We start from the raw sequence: 18502 nt of genomic DNA, 5'->3' as shown, positions 1-18502 counted from the left end.
CACTACATGCCAGGCACTGTACTAGGTGCTACAGATATGCTGTAGACCAGCAGACCTGGGACCTGCACTCATGGACCTCCAATCTGGCAGGAAAGACAAACGTTCATGCAGTAATCACACAGGCAGTTGTGATTACAACTTGCATTAGAATGTCTAATTTCCAAAAGAGGAAAAAGGAAAAAAAAATAGAGAACAGATACTTGGAAAATGACTTCAATTAAAAAGCAAAATGAGACTGCCACTGGAACCAGAAGGCAGTTAGTAGGAAACAAATTGAGCAGACAATTCCTGGAAGCTGGTGGAGGAAGAGTTTCAGGGAACAAGTGACAAACGGTGCCAAGTGCTGCTGAGAGGCCAAGGGGGATGAGGAATGAGCAAAGGCCACTGGCCTGTTCACTGAGGACAGGACAACCTGAGCGCAGTGTGGAAGCAGGCGGGGCAGGATTTCAAGGCGTTAATGACTGAGGAGATGGTAGAAAAGTGCAAGTGACAAGACTTCTCTTTCAAGAAGTTAAACGACAAAAGGAAAGGCGATGGGGAGAAAGGTGACCTGGGGAAGGGGTGAGTTTAAGCAATCTCCTTATCAAAATGGGGGTGATTTCAACAGGATTGAAAGCAGAGCAGAAAGGGCCAGCAGAGAAAGAGAAAGAGGAGAGAGAAGACGTAAGAGAGGAGGAGAACGACTGCCAGGGCCCGGCCCCAGGAGTAGGAGGGTATTACATCAAGAACATCAACCAGCAGGTCAGCACCGGCTCCTGGGAGAGAAGGTGAAAGGAAACAAGGGGAAGATGAAAATACGCAGAAATTATAATGGCAAGAAAGGATGTTGAGGAAGCTCTTGTCATGGAGTCATGGGGTCTTTGCTGGAAAATGGAGGAAAGGGGGAGACATTTGCTGTGATTTGAGTGAGACATGAACAGCTGGAAAGTGCCGTTGGCCACCAACTGTTCATTCACACTGCAAACATTTACGGAGGGCCTTCCAGGCACCAAAAACTGTGCATTTACACGTGGGCATAAGTGAAGTCAGCAGGCATTTCTTACTATAGGCAAATACTCTGGGTAAAAGAGAAACAGGTTGATTTTATCACTCTCACATCTAGAAAAAGACCATAAGCAGTAACAGGTGATAATTACACATCCTTTGAAGCTTATGTATGTGCTAATGGATGAGATCTCACTATTACAGGAGCCCAAATCCATTCCTCAGAAGGAAATATATGGTGTTAGTTCATTTATTCCACAGATACTGCATGCCTGAACATCAGACAAATGAGCTCTGAAGAGGCAAGCCATGGTTCCTGTCCTCCAGAAGGTCACCATCAGATGGGATGTCCTGAAAGCTTCTGCTCATTCCAACATTTTGGCACATTTGAGTGCTCAGAACATTAACTGAACCAACCCTCACAATCTTTATGCTTCATTAGGAGGTAAGTAAGACTGGCTACCTGAACATTTTTAACAAATACTTCCCTGGATGCACCATGATTTTAGGGAATGGACTGGACCAGAAAGTTCCATGGCATGGTTTTTCAGTGCCATTAAACCCCAAGACGAACTCTCTTCACCGCAGCTTTTAAAATTATAAATTAAATGTGTCACTTCCCTGCACATAACGCTACATATGTACTTTCAACTACAGTCACAATAAAAGCTATCCTCCTTACCCCTTCCCCTTCATGACTTGTTCCCTGTCACCTCCTGTACCATCCTTGTGTGTCTGTGTGTGCGCATGTGTGTGTGTAATTTTTTTTATAATGTTTAAAAACATTTTTAAGCTAGTAAAGAGCATCTCACTTCACCTTCCTGGTCCAAGCAAGCACCGTACAAAACCAAGCCCAGTTTTGGCTTTATTCCTACCATGTACATTTAAGCATTCAGTATGTACTAAATATCACAAGGGGGAAAAGGGTTAAAAGGGGGGAAGGTCATGCTTTACACTCACACTGACACATTTATTTCCCTAATTCTCTTGATGAGACAGTTTAATAATTTAAAAAAATAATAGCATGTATCAATATTGCAAAAATATGATTAATGACTTTTTTGAGATGAAAGTATCATCATCCTGATTATTAGGTAAAGAAAAGCCTATTAACTAACTTTCAAGTAGGGTAATTTACTCCATTAAGATCAGCTACGATGTTTCAAGATTTAATGTATTGTTCAAATTCATGTATGCAAACAAACTCATTAAAATTCAGGTGACCTCACTCACAAACTCACTGCACTTAAAATTCAGGGCCCTAACAGAGGACATTGAGCTGGAATATTTAAATTGAAACATTTGTCCTTTCTAGACAGGGCATTCAACACTGATTTTGTTTTTGTTTTTGTTTTCACCAGAAGGAGGAATTCAAGATGCCTGAGAGTTTGCAGCAGCTAAAAGGTTCTGAAGAACTTGCTGCTTATATCATACTGACATCCTGCACCCAAGGTCAAGGGCTGTGTTGGACACCTCCTTACACCAGCTGAGGCCAAGGACAATCACCTTCACTTTGGAAATGAGTTTAAAGAAATACTTCTCACTCTAGCTTAGTAAAATGCATGTAGTCCTAAACTTTAAGGACTAATTTTCCAGAAAACTAAAGCGCACCCCATTAAGCAACCAAAATGTCCCCGTTCATATTTTTTATGGAACTTGTTCTAGCAGGTGCTTCTTATTACCTGGAGAAAAACCAAACCCTCACCACCTACTGACCCTGGCTGTGTGCGAGGCCCTATGCTAAATGCTTCCCCTACAGTACTTCATTAAACTGCCTCACGCCAATTCTCTGCAGAAGAGGGGACAGGGACCAAGGAGGTTTAAAAGATGTGATGATGTCACCCAGCTGGTAAGGAGTAGCGCCACAGTGCACCTTGCACCACATCACCTCCTTAAAGATAGCTGATCTTTTTTTTGTTTCTTTTTTAATATTTCTGAGTCACTGTTGGGGCAGAAAGGCATAGTGGTTAAAAACATAGACTCTGGAACCAGAATGCCTGGATTCATATTGGGTCTGGTTCCACCACTTACCAGCTGTGTGACACTAAGATGTTATTCAACCACTCTGTGCATCAATTACCTCATTTGGAAAAAGTGGAAATAATAACAGAATGTACCTGAGAGGTTGTTGTGAGAATTAAATGGGTCAATCCATGAAAAATGTTAATTCATGTAAAATGCCTAGAACTGTACCTGATATATAGTAAACACCAGGTAAACGTAAAAGCTCTTATCATTAAAAGCAAGTGTTAGAACAATGAAGTCCCACAGATCACAAAGGTTCTCTTAGCGAACCCACCCTCAGGGAACCAAGACTAAGTTCACCCACACCCAGTCACACACAGACACACCTTTTTGTGTATCTCCCATGCGCCAAAGACATTATGCACACAACAATGCATTTCATTCTCAAAATAAAACATAACAAAATTCCTGCAAGAGAGTCAGTACCCTTCCTTTGTCAATAAGGAAAACGGTTAAATAATTCGCCCAAGGCTCGCAAGTAGGAAGCAGCAGAATCAGGATTGGAATTTGAGAGTTTCTGTCTCAAAAGCCCAAGTTCTTTTATCTACACAATGTTATCTTCAGTTCTTACGTCTACGTTTCCCATTGTGTTGGTGAGTCCACTGCTATCAATTAGGATCGGAGTTTTGGAAGGGACTTTTGAGTGTATCTAGCACAACAGTCCCTGTTTGCTTATGAAGAAAAATGGAAGCCTGGGAGGCTCGCTACTGGCTTGCCCAAAGTCACATAATGAATGCCACCGCCACGGTGCCACGCTGCCGCTTTTTCCTCTTGGATGCCGGTGGCCTGTCTCTAGGAGGCCCCCAGCCCTGCTCCAACGACCACTGTATAAATCAAGAATACAAAGGCTAAGTTTGGACCCAGGGGCTCCCCAGTGAGGCAAGTTCATTAGCAAATGGACTTTGTTATATCCAGTTTCGCTGCCTGGACCTTTCCGCTTTCTGGCTCACAGCAGCGTTCTGGAGACTCAGGGTTAGCAAACAAATCAGGTGTCAGTCTGGTCTACAATGTCACTGTGAATCCGAGGAAAACTGCCGAATGAGGCTTTACAAACAAAACCCAGAGTAGAGACAATTTCACCCTGGAAGAAAGGAAAGGACAGGCTAACGAGAAGTTTTATTTGTCAAAGGAAGGAAGCTCACAATTAAAGCAGCTGTTCCTAGCACACTACAGTCTATTTGAGGCCAACAGCATAGGTACAAGCATAACAAACCATTGGCCCCATGCGGAGAAGCAATGCTGAGATTTCTGACATAATTAGTTCCCTTTCCACAAAAGAGCTGGATTCACAATTAAACTCTGTCTCCTCCTGCCCCCGTTCTGCTGTGTATATATTTGATTTTTTCCTAAGGGACTGGGTTAGAGACCAGGAGACAACCTGAAACCACAGTTCACTGACGTCCCAGGCCAACAGGCAACACGATGCATGTTTGTATTAGCTGTTACTGGGCCTTGTCCAGGGAGAGGCTGATTTCACCCTTCCACTCAACACACTTCTCAAGGGTTTGCGTCAGTTTACACCGTTCTTACAGACCACTGGAAGTGACCGCTAAGGCAGGCTAAGTGCCAGGGCACTGAGTCCCACAGAAAACTTCAGGGCCCATTCTGAGAGGAGCAGGTTGCTGTGGACAGACTACAGTCCAGAACTGAAGTTCAAGACTCAAGTCTTGGCTCCTGCACCTACCTGCTTGATTGACCAAGAGTCTATGCCCCTCTCAGAACCTTAGCTTCCTTGCCTAGAACAGGAAGACAATCTCTGTCCATGGACGTGATTACTGAGGAGTTTAAACAGAGATGTAAGTGAAAGTACTCTGTAAACAGTAAAGGTCCAAGTGAAGCGAAGGGGCGGCTGAGGAAGTCTGCTTATCTCCTAGCTGGTTTCTGTGTGCAAAATCCCCAGGGACTCCCCACTGATCTCAGGATATAAGTCCAGACTCCTGAACACGTGTAAAGTCCCTTCTCAATCTGCCTTCTAATTACCCTTCAACTTGACCTCTTGCCACATGCCCCGTCACTTGAGGAGTTCCTCCAGGGGCTGTGACTCCCACACCTGCAGGGGACAGCTCCCCCTCCTGACACTCCACATTCTACCCAACTAACCCGTCCTGGGGGCCTGATTTTAACTTCCACGTCATTCCCTCCTAGACGCCCTCCTCTACCTCTCCTCTATGCTTTCCTAACATCTTCCATTAATCCCTTTGAAGCCCTTTTCATCATTGTGTTCAAACTGCCTGGATACTCGCTACTCTTTTCTCCTCTCAATATTTCATGGACTAAAAAACACTGTTCACTGAAAGAGTGAATTTAGTGAAAATGACTTAGTGGCTGACACTAGTAGCCTACTAACGAATCACTACAGTTCCCAACCCCAGCCTCTCCTTTTTACTGATAAGAAAAGAAAGGCCAAAAAAAAAGAGGAAAGAAAACAAAGGCCACAAGAAGCTAAAAGACTTGCCCGAAAGCAAATGGCTAATCACCCTAGTCTCCTAGTTCAATCTCTGACTTTTCTCCCACAAAATACTTACTATGTCCAGGTTTTATGCTATACCATCAATGTCTTTCCATAACAAGAGAATTGAAGGTAGAGGACTTATAAGAGAAAAGAGACTTGAAATCAGAAAATTACTGCTCAAGGCCAGGCTCTGTGTGACCTTGAACAACCTCCATGCCTCTGGGTCTCAGGCCCCCCAACTGTCAAACAGAAATTTAACATCAGCATACCTAAGAAGCAAGACTTCCTATTATTTTAGTTTATTTTTCACCTACTTCACCATGTTTCATGTGACAAAAATGAGGTAATCTGAAAATACTTTATACATCTCAAAGAAATATTTTTATAGCTTTCAGGTACAGTTATCCCTTGGTACCTGTGGGGGACTGGTGCTAGGACACCCCCGCCCCAAAGAGTATGCATATCAAAATCTGCAGGTGCTCAAGTCACTTATATAAAATGGCACAGTATTTGGCATATAACCTATGCATATCCTCCCATATACTTTAAATCATCTCTGTATTACTTACAATACCTAATACAATGTAAATGCTATGTAAATAGATGCTGGCGTGTGTGGCAAATGCAAGTTTTGCTTTTAAGAACTTCCTGGAGTTTTTTTTCCTATTTTCAATCCAAGTTTGGTTCAATCCTCAGATGTAGAATCTGTGGATGTGGAACCCACAGATACAAAGGGCTGACTATAGTTATTTTTCTGGTGACATTTAGCTTTATTGTTTAAACCAATACATTTCTAAGGACAGGATTCAAAAACATTAAGCAGTCTCTTTGGTACTATAAAAAGTTTAATCAAATTACAAGATCAACATAGGCTCAGCTTGAATTAACTAATGCTACTTCTTCTTCCTTCTGTTTTCATGTCATCAAAACCCTAGTGTCTACCTGCAAAAAGAAACCTCCCCACAATCATTAACTGAAAAAGGACAAACCCTTTTTTTCTTTACAGACACTACTTGATTTCATAGACTCACAGAATGCTGCAGCCAGAAGAGACTGAAGACCATCGAAGCCGGAACTTGCCTTTCACGATGAGAAAACAGGCTTGGCCTAATGCCCTTAGGAAGGACTTGTGCCATCACTGATTGGAAACGTGCAACAATTGTTTTTCAGAGTACTATATACTTTATTTTGCAATAACAAGGAGACAACCTGACCAAAAAAAATATGGTAAATCATATAATGAGATTCCAACAGAAAATAAAATACAATGGTGTTTATCGAAGTTGAAGGCTGAAGGGCCAAGACAGAGACACACCTCTGATGATATTTATATATACATGCTTTAAAATTTAACTCTTATGGAATTTTGTGGATGTGAAAGAAATTATTTTGCTTGTTTTGTTAATTTTTCATGCTTCTACAAGACTGGAAAATTTCAAAACAATAGTAAGTAGACAAAATAGGAAATGCACTCACTCAAATTATTTTGTTCATGGACAACATCCTAATCTGTTCATTGCTGGTTATGACTGAGACATGGTTATGACAATTTTTTATTATTTAGTTTTAAACAATGTAAGAAAGCAATGCAGTCAAAAGTCACCATATTTTAGGCAGAAGTTTCTAACTCCTCACCCAACAGTTTACTCCAACTGTTAACAAAAGCGAAAGAGACTCAACAAGTAGTCAAAGAAACTGATACAGGAGGAGGGTGGAATGCTGTTTTCATTGTTCTCTTCCCAATCCAATCCCCTCTCCCCAAACCCTGATAGGGGTGAGGTGTTAATGGAGAGTGAAATGAGAAAGTGGTCTGAATCATTCCAAAAATGGAACAGTTAACTCTCAATAAAGAATTGTTTTCCATGCCATCTCAAGATTTTATTCAGAGACCTTAAGAAAAAAAAATTCCTTGTTGAAAAACATAAACAGCTATCCCATCCAAATTCATAAGCAACAAATTACAGTAGGGTTAGTCACTGACATCTCACAATGCAAACTATTTTTTTCGTAATGGATTTCGTGTATGAGATTTGCATGAGATTAAACTATTTTGCGATACCTATTCCAGCTAAACAAATATTGCATACGGTCATAAGAAATGAACTCTTATAATTCAACTTTTAAGTAGACCACCCTATATTTCAGGTCAAAAGTTGATCATATATTTTAGAGACTGCCCTTCTACTTTATACATCAGGAAAATATCTATGAATTATTAAACGAATTACTGCCAAGTTCTTCCCTCAAATATGCAAAATTACGACATGATGTTGGGAAGTCACGCCAGTCCCAACTTTGCCAGCAGGAAGCTGTGAAACATGACATACTGCTTGACGACTTTGTGGTTGGTTTTTATCATCATGAGGTGGGATTCCATACCTAACTGAGCTTCTGCTAAGGGCTCTGAAATCTGCAATGCCTCATGGGACTGCAAGCAGCACTGTCATCCAGCCTGTCTTAGTGACAGCAAACCTAATCTGATGAACATGAGGACATGCAGAGCTTTCGCACTTTCTCCTGGGAGCCAAGAATTAAAATTCTGGGCTGAGGAAGATGAGAGCTCCTTGGAAAATGTCCAAAGTTTCAGCAACAGGTAAATACCAAAGTGCCTAATTAAACTGATGCTGAATGCTACAGGCGAGACAGCAAGAAAATACTTTGTCACAGTGCTGCAAGAACTGGTTCCAAGTTGTTTCCATCACTTTATGTGGCTTCCCTAAGGAAGTCCTAAGTAACTAAGTAACTTTTAAAAAAAAAGCAGTGCAGACATTTCTTCCTCTAAGGACAATCAGGCACCTACTTCCTTTAAGGTTCTTAATAATTCAATGCAAAATAAGGAAAATCCCCAAAGTCAAAACTGAACACAGGAAAAGGACACATCTCCAGACACAATGTATCCAATAAGGACTTCCCTGGTGGCTCAGTGGTTAAGAATACACCTGCCAGTGCAGGGGACACTGGTCCGGGAAGATCCCACATGCTGCAGAGCAACTAAGCCCATGCGTCACAACTACTGAGCCTGTGCTCTACAGCCCACACTCTAGAGCCCACGAGCTACAACTACTGAGCCCGTGTGCCACAACTACTGAAGCCCGCATGCCTAGAGCTGGTGCTCCGCAACAAGAGAAGCCACTGCAATAAGAAGCCCATGCACCACAACAAAGACCCAATGCAGCCAAAAATAAATAAATTTATTAAAAAAATAAATATATATGTAATAGTCATTGACAGATAATGTTTTAATACTGAAATTTAACCATGACACACTGGACAGCAGATACTACATATTCACTTTAGAAAACAGGCAGCAGGGACTTCCCTGGTGGTCCAGTGGTAAAGAATCTGCCTTCCAACGCAGGGGACACGGGTTCGATTCCTGGTCAGGGAACTAAGATCCCACATGTTGCAGGGCAACTAAGCCCGTGCACCACAACTAGAGAGAAGCCAGAACGCTGCAACAAAAGATCCTGCATGCCTCGTGAAAGATCCCGCATGCCTCAACGAAGATCCCGTGTGCCGCGACTAAGACTGACACAGCCCAAAAAAAGAAAGAAAAGAAAGAAAAGAAAAAGAAAATAGATAGCAAATATGTAGGATGTTGCCATCCACTCTCTCCGTCCATTGCCCATGGCCCACATCAGGAATCTTTCACAGCCCTCGGTCTTGCTGAGCTCAGACAGGACCTCAGAACTCTATACAACACAGCATGTTGGGAGGCAGCTACCAACCCATCAGCATCGACATTTATGCTGAAGCCCATTTCGTCCCAGCTTTGCATAGTCCTCAACCCACTATACCAAAATACTGAAACAGATCTTCAGAGAAAGCCACTACATGATAGTTTCAAGACTACCCAAAAACCTTCATTTAAGCCATAAAAACGTATTTTTCCATATTATGTAATTTCTAAAGGATAATAAGAGCAGAAAACATAACTGCAAACATTAGTTTTACTCTAGACACTATGCTGTTTCACTGAGATACACAAGCGGTTCTATATAATAAATGTTTATATTCATCTTTTTAAAAATAGAATTTGGCTTTATTCAACCCGAACGCCCAGCCCAATTCCAAACCACTCACTACCCTGTCACTCAAACAGTGCTGGGCAGAACACAGACACAAACATAGCTCCATCTGCTAATTAAAACCGGGCATGAAACTGTTAATAGGCATCTGTTGCATTGTTTGAAGCTAATGGGCAAAGACAAAGCTGAAATGGCTCTTCTAAAGCAAACCCAGTGATTTCACTCATTTTCTATTTGGTATTTATGTTAGTGGGGGGTTGGAAGCAGGGTGTTAAACAGCTTATTATGAAGACCGAAAGACAAGTGAAATATCTTTCAGAGTCTAAAATATCCCTTTAAAACTGATTATAGAAAGACAGCATTTTACAGTGGGGGAAATACCATTCTTGTATTAAGAATTCAAATTAAGCACTTTTAATCTTGCCTCAGACATCGTCTAGTTATCTAGAATATTATGAAAGATAACAACTAAAATTTAAGCAATGCTTTATAGCTCATATAGTGCTTTCATAATTCATTCATCCAATTGATTGGCCTTGGAGACTTAAAAGGTGAATAAGATTTGATTCCTGCCCTAGGGAACTCACATCAACGCTGAAAAGTTGGTATAGTATTAGTATACTCTAGTACAGATAAAGGAACGAAGGCCCTAGAAGGACAACTGACTCACTAAAGGCCAGAGATGAAGGAACGGCAGATGTCAGGACATGAACCCTGATCTGACCCCAGACCTATTGCTCTTAATTGACCATGCAATCTCCCTAACACCAAACATGAACCAAGCCGCTACATCGGCTACTTAAATTTCAGAAGATCCATATTATGTTATGTTCCACAATATTACTCACCAGCTAACAGTTACTTCCCCATTCCCTACTCCCACCCTCTTCTCATCCTGCTATGAAAACTCTTTCCTGCCGAATTTTCCCACGTAGTCATTCTAACACACACCAGAGTGCTGGTCTCCAGAACGGTCCTGTGTGCAGGCAGGTAGATCTGACCTAGAGCCAGCCATGTCCTCAGGCCATGTCGGCAGCTCCCTGGTCTCTCACTTCTGGTTCCATGGTTCCTTCCAGGTTCAGTTATCAGATTCCACTAAAATATCAACTGCTAAATTTTTCCTTGTCTTCAAAGACCAGACATTTTCCTCTAAGACAATATCCAAACCTATCTCTCTCCAGCTTTTCTTAGAGGATCCAAACAATCTTGGTGCTGTTGCCAAGAGAACCTCCTCCCTGGTTTGCTGCCATGCAGAACAGCTGGTGAAGCTCTTTGTTAAAGTACGCTTATTCTTAAGACACATCTAGGTCTGTCTCCAAGACTCAGTTTCCCACTCCCATCCTTGATTTGTGGAATGGCTTTTTGCATTCGCTAGAACACTACCTGAGGAGATGAGTTTAACCCTTTATGATCAAGTATTAAAATCCTGAAACAGTGTTCTTTTCAAAGCTATCACCTAGATGGCAAGTCTATCGACAGCTTTGAAAGAAAGGGCCATGGGGCTCTCTCCCTTTCTCCTCTTAGCAGAAGTCCAGGTTCCCAAGCAGACTTTCTGCGGACCCCTCTGTCACCCACCGCCGGTCAGGGCAGTTCTTCATTCTGCATTGGGAGTCTGGAAGAAGACTCTCCCTTCCCTTCCTTTGCCCAGATGCTGAGAATTGGAAAAGCAAAAGCAGATGTGTGGCCCAAAACTGCTCCATAGAAAGATGAAAACAGCTTAGGTCCTCCTGCCACTGTGGACAGCGATGGGGAGAGTGATAACGCAGACAGTGTTCCTGTGCCCAGTTTCCAGAATTCCTTCAGCCAAGCTATTGAAGCAGCATTCACGAAACTGGACATGCCAGCTACTTCAGATCCCCTCTCTGAAGAGAAAGGAGGAAGAAAAGAAAAAACAGAAACAGAAGCTCCTGTCCAGCACCTCAGTCGTCCAGACCAAGTGACACTACTGGCCTGGCTACCTTCTCCATCCGGTTTTCTTTTTTCTGTGCTTTTGTTTTGCTGCTGTAATTTTTAAGTATTTGAGTTTGAACAGATTAGCTCTGGGGGGAGGGGGTTTCCACAATGTGAGGGGGAACCAAGAAAATTTTAAATACAGTGTATCTTCCAGCTTCCCGTCTTCACGCCAAAATAAAATACTGACACAAGAGGAAAAAAAAAAAGACAGTGACATTAAAATAAGGCTTTATGTACAAAATGTTCAATTTGAAGTTGCCTGTTCCTTACATATTTTTGTTTGAGAGGCTGAAACCATGGAAAACAACTATGAAAATTAAAATCTACTTGCACTACGTATCTGGATTATACTCAGCCAAATGTTGATATCATCTTGGATAAAAATGTAAATACGACAAAGTTTGTTTTTCAGTCAATCAGTCTTGATAAAAACTTTGAATTGCTACCAACCAAAAACAGTTTTTAATTTTAAGCTGGGGTCAGCAAACTCTTTCTGTAAACGAACAGTTAGTAAATATTTTTAAGCTTTGTGGGACATATATGGTGTCTGTTGCATATTCTTTGTTTTGTGTTACTTTTTAATAACCCTTTAAAAATGTAAAAAACATTCTTCCCTTGTGGACTGCACAAAAACAGGCTGCAGGCCGCAGGTCACATTTGGCCTGTGGGCCATAGTTTGCCAACCCCTAAACGAAAGTAAGTGAATCCAAGAAAAAAATGTTAAGGAATAAAAATGTTAGGGAATAAAATGTTAGGCACTAGGCTGCAACAATTATCAGCACACATTAATATGACGTCATTAGTTATTTTGCACATGGAAGGAATTTTAATGGCAGGATACTTTGATCTCTTAACGTGAAACTACAGACATAGAAAGGGCAAAGGACAGTTACAACGTGCCGAGTTAGCCCATATAAACTCCTATAGGACTCTGAGTTGTATTAGCATTTACTGTTTCCCTAAAGTGATACAGCTACTCCAAATGGGAACACCTTAACTTTCCTCACATAAAAGCAAACGTGCAAAATCGAATTCCTCCCTGGAAAAGATGGTGACTTGAATTTATGGTGGTGATCATACTGATCAGAAATAGCAGCAGCTCAGTCGTGAAAAGTGATCCAGACTTGAATCTGGGGTTTCACTAGAGGCTCTCCTACAATCAGCTGTGTGATCTTGACAGTATCAACCTAAGCTCAGTTTTCTTACTTATAAAACTGGGCCATGGGCATAAGGTAGATAATTTCTAAGACTCTGCTGTCAAACTATGACTATACTAAATAATAAAACCACTCAGGAAATACCCTAACAGGAAGAAGGGGGCAGGGCAGGGGAGAGACAGTTAAGGGAGGAAGCTTAGACTGTCCTGTTAAGAGGACAGGGCTGGGTTTTCTCTTTCTGTTCTCCCAGCACCTTGTTCGGTACAGGTCATTCCAAGACATCGATATGACCCTCGCATCAATATTAAAATGTACCCACATCCCATAGGAAATATAATTCAGAGCTACTGTATTACCGTTTCCTAGTTGTCTTAATGCTACATTTTACATACATTTAATTAATCGTTATTAATGATCATGTAAGGGGCTTGGGGAGTCAATCAAATTTTTTTTTTCAGTTCTTGAGTTTTTCGTTTGAACTGAAATGCTAGTTGGTGGTTGGTCCTAGACACTGGGCCTACAACTTCAAATGGATAAAACATCCCTACTCAAAAGTTAAATATTATCTGACTGATATACGAAAAGAGTCCCAACAAGTCAGTTGAAAAAACTGTACCCTCTACCACCCCCAAGAGCAGAAAGGAAATGAGGGGAGCTGGGACATCAGAGAAGATACCAGAACCTTAGATACATGAAAGAAGAAAGCATCTGTGCGACAACTGTTTCTGTAATCAAAATGACTGATTGCCTCCTTCCTTTCATGAATGCAGAACCCCTATCAAAACAGTGTCTAGAGGTGGCAGATGTCCTTTTTTAAAACTACTTAAATTTTAACAAAGCAAAATTAAGACTGTAAATGTATCTCCATACAGGCATCCATACGTATCTCCCAACACACACACACACACACACACACACACACACACACACACACACACCATGTATTAAGAAATGCCCACACACACACACACACACACACACACACACACACACACACACACACACACACACACACACACACACACACACACACACCATGTATTAAGAAATGCCCATTAAGGAATGGACAATTCCTGGGACGTAGACCTTATCAAGTTTTGTCAGCAATGATGTGGCAGTCAGAAAAGCCCTGGAAACTTCCACACTGAGGTGCCTCAAGAAATAATTATGACTGGGAGGAGATGGACCACCAACTCTCCCCTCAGCAACCTCAGATCACCTGGAAACAGGGGTGATGGCTGGAGGGGGGTAGATATTGCTGCCAGAGATGTGGACGCTCCAAGCCTATGTTTGTGATCGGTGTGTGTGGAACTTTTCACTAGAATGATGTTAACATTCACCTTATTTTCCTAGCTTAACTTCAACTCCAAAGCATTAGGTTGTACGTATGTACAGTTTTTGTGCTGTTTGAAGGCAGTGGGCCACCACTTCCTGTCAGAGCTCTGGGGCTAAATGGGATTTCCCCTCCTCCATGTCAACTGAAGACAAAGCTCAGAGCCTCTCTTTACCACATCCACCCCACTGAAAATACAAAGGACAACATGACACGTGAGATTCACCCCATTTAACGTCCACCTCCAGTTCTAAGCTCTTTCAGGACACTTGTTTTCCTGCCTTAATAGCTGCAACCCTCCACAAAACGAAATTTCAATCATTAAAAAAAAAAATTTAAAAATCCACGGAAGAAAGATTGTACTCCTTCAGAATGAAAGGTAACTTTTCAAAGCTACTATTGTAAAAGGAAGCAGGCACCCTCACAGAAAAGGTGGGGCAAAAATTAAGACCAAAAAAGAGGAAACTAATAAAACTATTACAAACAAGCAAAAGTCATTTAAGGAGCTTAATGGAAACAGCATCAATGAGATTCAGTCACTTTCGATGCAGGGGAATACTTCTGGGAGGGTCACTCATAGAACGGACAAAAGGCAACCCACTCGACTTGTTAGAAACCGTCCTTTACCATCTGGACTGCAGTGTGCATTCAACAATGAAAAAGGCTTATGGGGTTTTGAAATGAGTACCAGCATCAAAAATTAACGTCTTTTGGTTGCCGCAACAGCTCCCATCAAATCTCTTAGGAATATACTTGAGACATGACATTTAAAATCTGGTTCCTCCGAAGAGAAAAAGTCCCACTCAAGAATGACTGCCAAGAACTTGCAACTCAAACTTCCCTAAGCCCAGACTTCATAACACCCAGGAGGTTTCAGACCACTCAATCCATAAGAAAGACGCCAGAACAAACAAACCATAGCCTTTCCTAGTGCTTGGCTGAAGAGTGCTCTACACCCCAATATTCTTCTTTTATAAATGATAAATTATCCTTAAAACATAACTCATTACCATAGCACTAGTCCCCTAATAATCCCAGCAATTCACGGCGAAATATGCTGTAAGAACCATTTGAAAGATGCTTAAGTGAGCCGCTATGAGAAGCCATGACATTATCCAGACAACCAAGAGCTAAGATTCTTAAGGGCCTTAATTAACAGCAGCTATTTAACAAGGGAAATGATGTTAAGATCACTTGTACAGGCAGCTTAAAACCAGCTCTGATTTGCTCTTCTTTAGGTTTACGTTTAGAGATCTTGTTACCTGACCAGAGTCTTCCAAAAGTAGGAAGGACAGCTCCCAGCCAAGACCAGAAAAATCAGAATCAATTGAAAGTAACTGAGGGGTATATTGCATGTTGTGATTCGTTTAGCAAGTAATAATTAAAACCAAAGGAAAATATACAGGGAGGCAGGCAGAATGTAAGATCAATTCCCCAGCTGAGGATCATTAAACCTTCAAGGCTAAGAACTTTAAAAATTGAGAAGTGCTGTGGCACAGGAGATAGTAAAGGAATGAACCACATTTTCCTGACCACACCATTCCCAAAGTCACCCATCCTCTTAACACCCCTTAACACTCACAGAACAATTTAATGCTCCATACACAGTATCTCATTATTAGTCACTTTTTGCTCTTTCTCCTGCACTTGATCCAAAGGGAGTAAAGGGAGAGGAAATGGTAACCAGTGCTCCCAGTTACTGGAGAAAGTCCTACTTTCCATTTCCTCTCCCTATCCCATCTTCTCTCTTCTCTGCTCAACCTCTCTACTGTATATTCTGGTTCCCTTTTTCCTTTCTATTTCACAGCCAGCTCTCCTTTACTTTCTCCACCAAGTATCCTCATTCCATCCTCTGGCTCCCTGAACTCATCTTCTACCTGCAATTTTCTTCTGCCCCCTTCCATGATATCTATGACCAGACTTCTTGTAGCCAGTGCCCCTCATCCCTTACCTCCTGATCACTCATTCCTCCGAACTCCTTCCGGATTCCCGGGTTCTCACCTCTCTTGTCCCTTGTGTCCTCTGTCCTTTACTTCACGGACCTCCCATTCCCATTCCCCCAACCCTTCATTTCCCCCTTCACATTTCCTTCCTCTTTCCTGTCTTTTAATCCATTTCACACCCACTATTCCCTTCTCTCTCTCCATGAGATTTCCTGTGTCCCCCCGACTCTGTCCCTCTAAGACCCCTCTCTGTCACACCCCCAACCCTCTCAACACCCCTAGTCCTTGTTCTTCTGGTTCCTCCTCCCCTTCCTTTGCCCCCAAGTTCCTCCTTTCAACCGCCCGCCCCCCCCCCAGCCTCACGTCCCCACCGGCCCCCCCCTCCCTCATGCCTTCACCCTCTCCCACTGCCCTCGCAGCCCTACTGTCCCCGGGGTCCCTTCCCTGGGGCTCCCAAGCCCTCCCACCCTTCTCTCCCGGCCCCCTCGCACCCGCTCCCCATTTCTCACTCCCCGTCCCCGGCCGCGGCCCCTCCCTCACCGATGGTGGAGATGAAGGTGGTGTTGAAGGCGTCCTCGGAAAAGCGGAATAGGAGGCAGGTCTTGCCCACCCCCGAGTCGCCGATCAGCAGCAGCTTGAACAGATAATCATACGTCTTCGCCATCTTCTCGCTCCGGCCCTCTGACCGCGGAGTGAGAGGAGCGGCGGAGAGAGGCGGGGAGGGGGCCGCGGGCGAGGGGGCGTGCCCGCTGAGCCGCCGCCGCTCGCCCCGCCCCTCTCCCCGCCCCCTTCCTCAAAGAAGGCCTGCGCGCCCCGCCCCGCATGGCCAATCCGCGGAGGCTTCGTCATCACCGCCCGCGCCCCAGTGTTTGGTGGGGCTTGTAGTTCCTTTGAGGAGCTTCGGGCGTGCCCGGGGCAGGCTGTCCCCGCGGCCCCAAAGGATAAAAGAAGAGCCGCTCTGGGCTGGGTGATCGGGGGTTAGGCGTTTCCACTCGAGGTAGGCAGGGAGGGCCGGTTTCCAACTCTGCGTGTCCTACCACCGGAACTTAACTTCGTCGTTTCTTTGTGTGCTGGTGCCTTTCAAATCCAGGACCTCGGAATCTGAGTCCAGCCGATCCCGCATCTCTTCCACCGCGACCCGCAGCTGAGATGCTTTCTTTCCTTCTCGCTGCCCTGGCGCAGGCTGTGGATTATCTGCAGAGTGCCTTACCTGGCTTCTCCTCCAGCTGCTGCCCAGCACCACGTCTGAGCCCCCTCCCGCAGCCCGTCAGTTACGGAGCTCGAAAAGAATGATTGCGGTTCTCACTTGAACCCCACTCCTGTTCTCTTCTTCACGCCTCCAGAGCAGAGCGAAATACAGTGGGTATTTTAGAGGATCTGCTATGCAGACCGCTCATCTCCTCCCGCAGGAAAATGGACAAAAAGTCTGGGAATTGAAATTTTCAAGGCTTGTGCTGCAGGCCTGTGCCCTATAAAACTGCAAGCATTCATGCGAGGAAGGAACTATGACCGTGGGAATCTGGAGGATAAGATTTGGATTTTGTCTTGGCTCAGCTGCTTAATAGCACATAGGCTTTCTGAACCTCAGTTTTCTGATCTGTAAAATGGGTATAAAACAAGTTGTTTCATAAAGTTGTAGGAAAAATTAAGTGAAATACTGAATGTGAAAGCACTTTGAAATCCTTAAGGCAATGTAGAAAAATGTTAGTGGTGATGGTTACCTTCTTCAACCCTCTGTAGGCTCTCACTTTTATGGATAACAAATGGGGGAAAAGCAGCATTCTGTTATACTCAATTTAATCCTTTATTTCTTGCCTTAGATTATTCTTTGTTTTGTGGATGTATGATTCAGGCCTCTTTCAGTCGCTAGGGGCAGAAACCCAACCATATCACGCTCTCATGAAAGGGGGATTTAATGGCTCAGGTAAAGCAGAAGGGCAAGCGAATAGCTAAGGAGGTCTGGGACCAGAAGCTCTATCCATTCAGGGCTCTCTGTCTCTCATCTCTTCTCCCTTGTAATTTCTAACATGTCAAATACCAACAAAAGCTTTTTAGAGTCCTCAATAATTTTTAAGAGGATTAAGGGTTCCTGAGGCCAAAGCATATGAGAACCACAGTCTATGGTTCTTAGGTCTAAGGAAACACCTTTTGGAAGGTTAGAGAAGGTTATTAAGGGAACCAGTGGACTCAACCATTAGTAGACTAAGGAGAAAACTTGGGCAGCTAGTTGAACAAGACAGCAGGTTTTTCTAAAACATATCTTGTGTGCCTTGTGACTTTATGTTCAATGCCAGTGATATTCCATTCTTCGTCTTGCTGCGAGACAAGAAAGACGAGAAAATTCAGTTGGGTCTAGGAGCTGCTTTCACCTTCTATGTGAAAAAAAAAAAAGATAAAATGTGTCATTAACTCACACTTCTTACAGTACCCAGAGGGTTGCTGCTAATCTAATGTCTAATTTCTAGAGTCCACTTGATGGGAACAGATCTCTAAGAAGGTCAGAGTCACAGTTTCTATCCCCTAATGAGGAGGGATTCTGTCCTCTGGCACAGGCTGAGCCTCCTTGTCCCAGACAGTTCTTGGGCAAGTCTGTGAACTTGGCCTCAGCCAGGGCTGAACAAACGTAG

The 18502-nt window shown here is 43.2% G+C and overlaps 1 protein-coding gene across 1 annotated transcript in view; it reads right to left on the bottom strand.

Annotated features, from left to right (window-relative positions):
* Positions 1–16562, bottom strand: part of RAB8B (RAB8B, member RAS oncogene family) — a 66485-nt gene extending 49923 nt beyond the window's left edge. Inside the window, exon 1 of the mRNA XM_082647723.1 lies at positions 16416–16562. Within this exon, the coding sequence (XP_082503849.1) occupies positions 16416–16539 (124 nt within the window). The 5' untranslated portion in view covers positions 16540–16562. The remainder of the gene's footprint in view (positions 1–16415) is intronic.
* Between the last annotated feature and the right edge of the window lie 1940 nt (positions 16563–18502).

This window comes from Grampus griseus (genome assembly GCF_964374135.1).
Source record: "Grampus griseus genome assembly, chromosome: 2".
Classification (NCBI taxonomy): domain Eukaryota; kingdom Metazoa; phylum Chordata; class Mammalia; order Artiodactyla; family Delphinidae; genus Grampus; species Grampus griseus.
The sequence above is the reverse complement of the archived record's forward strand: the minus strand, read 5'-3'. Positions and strand labels throughout refer to the sequence as shown.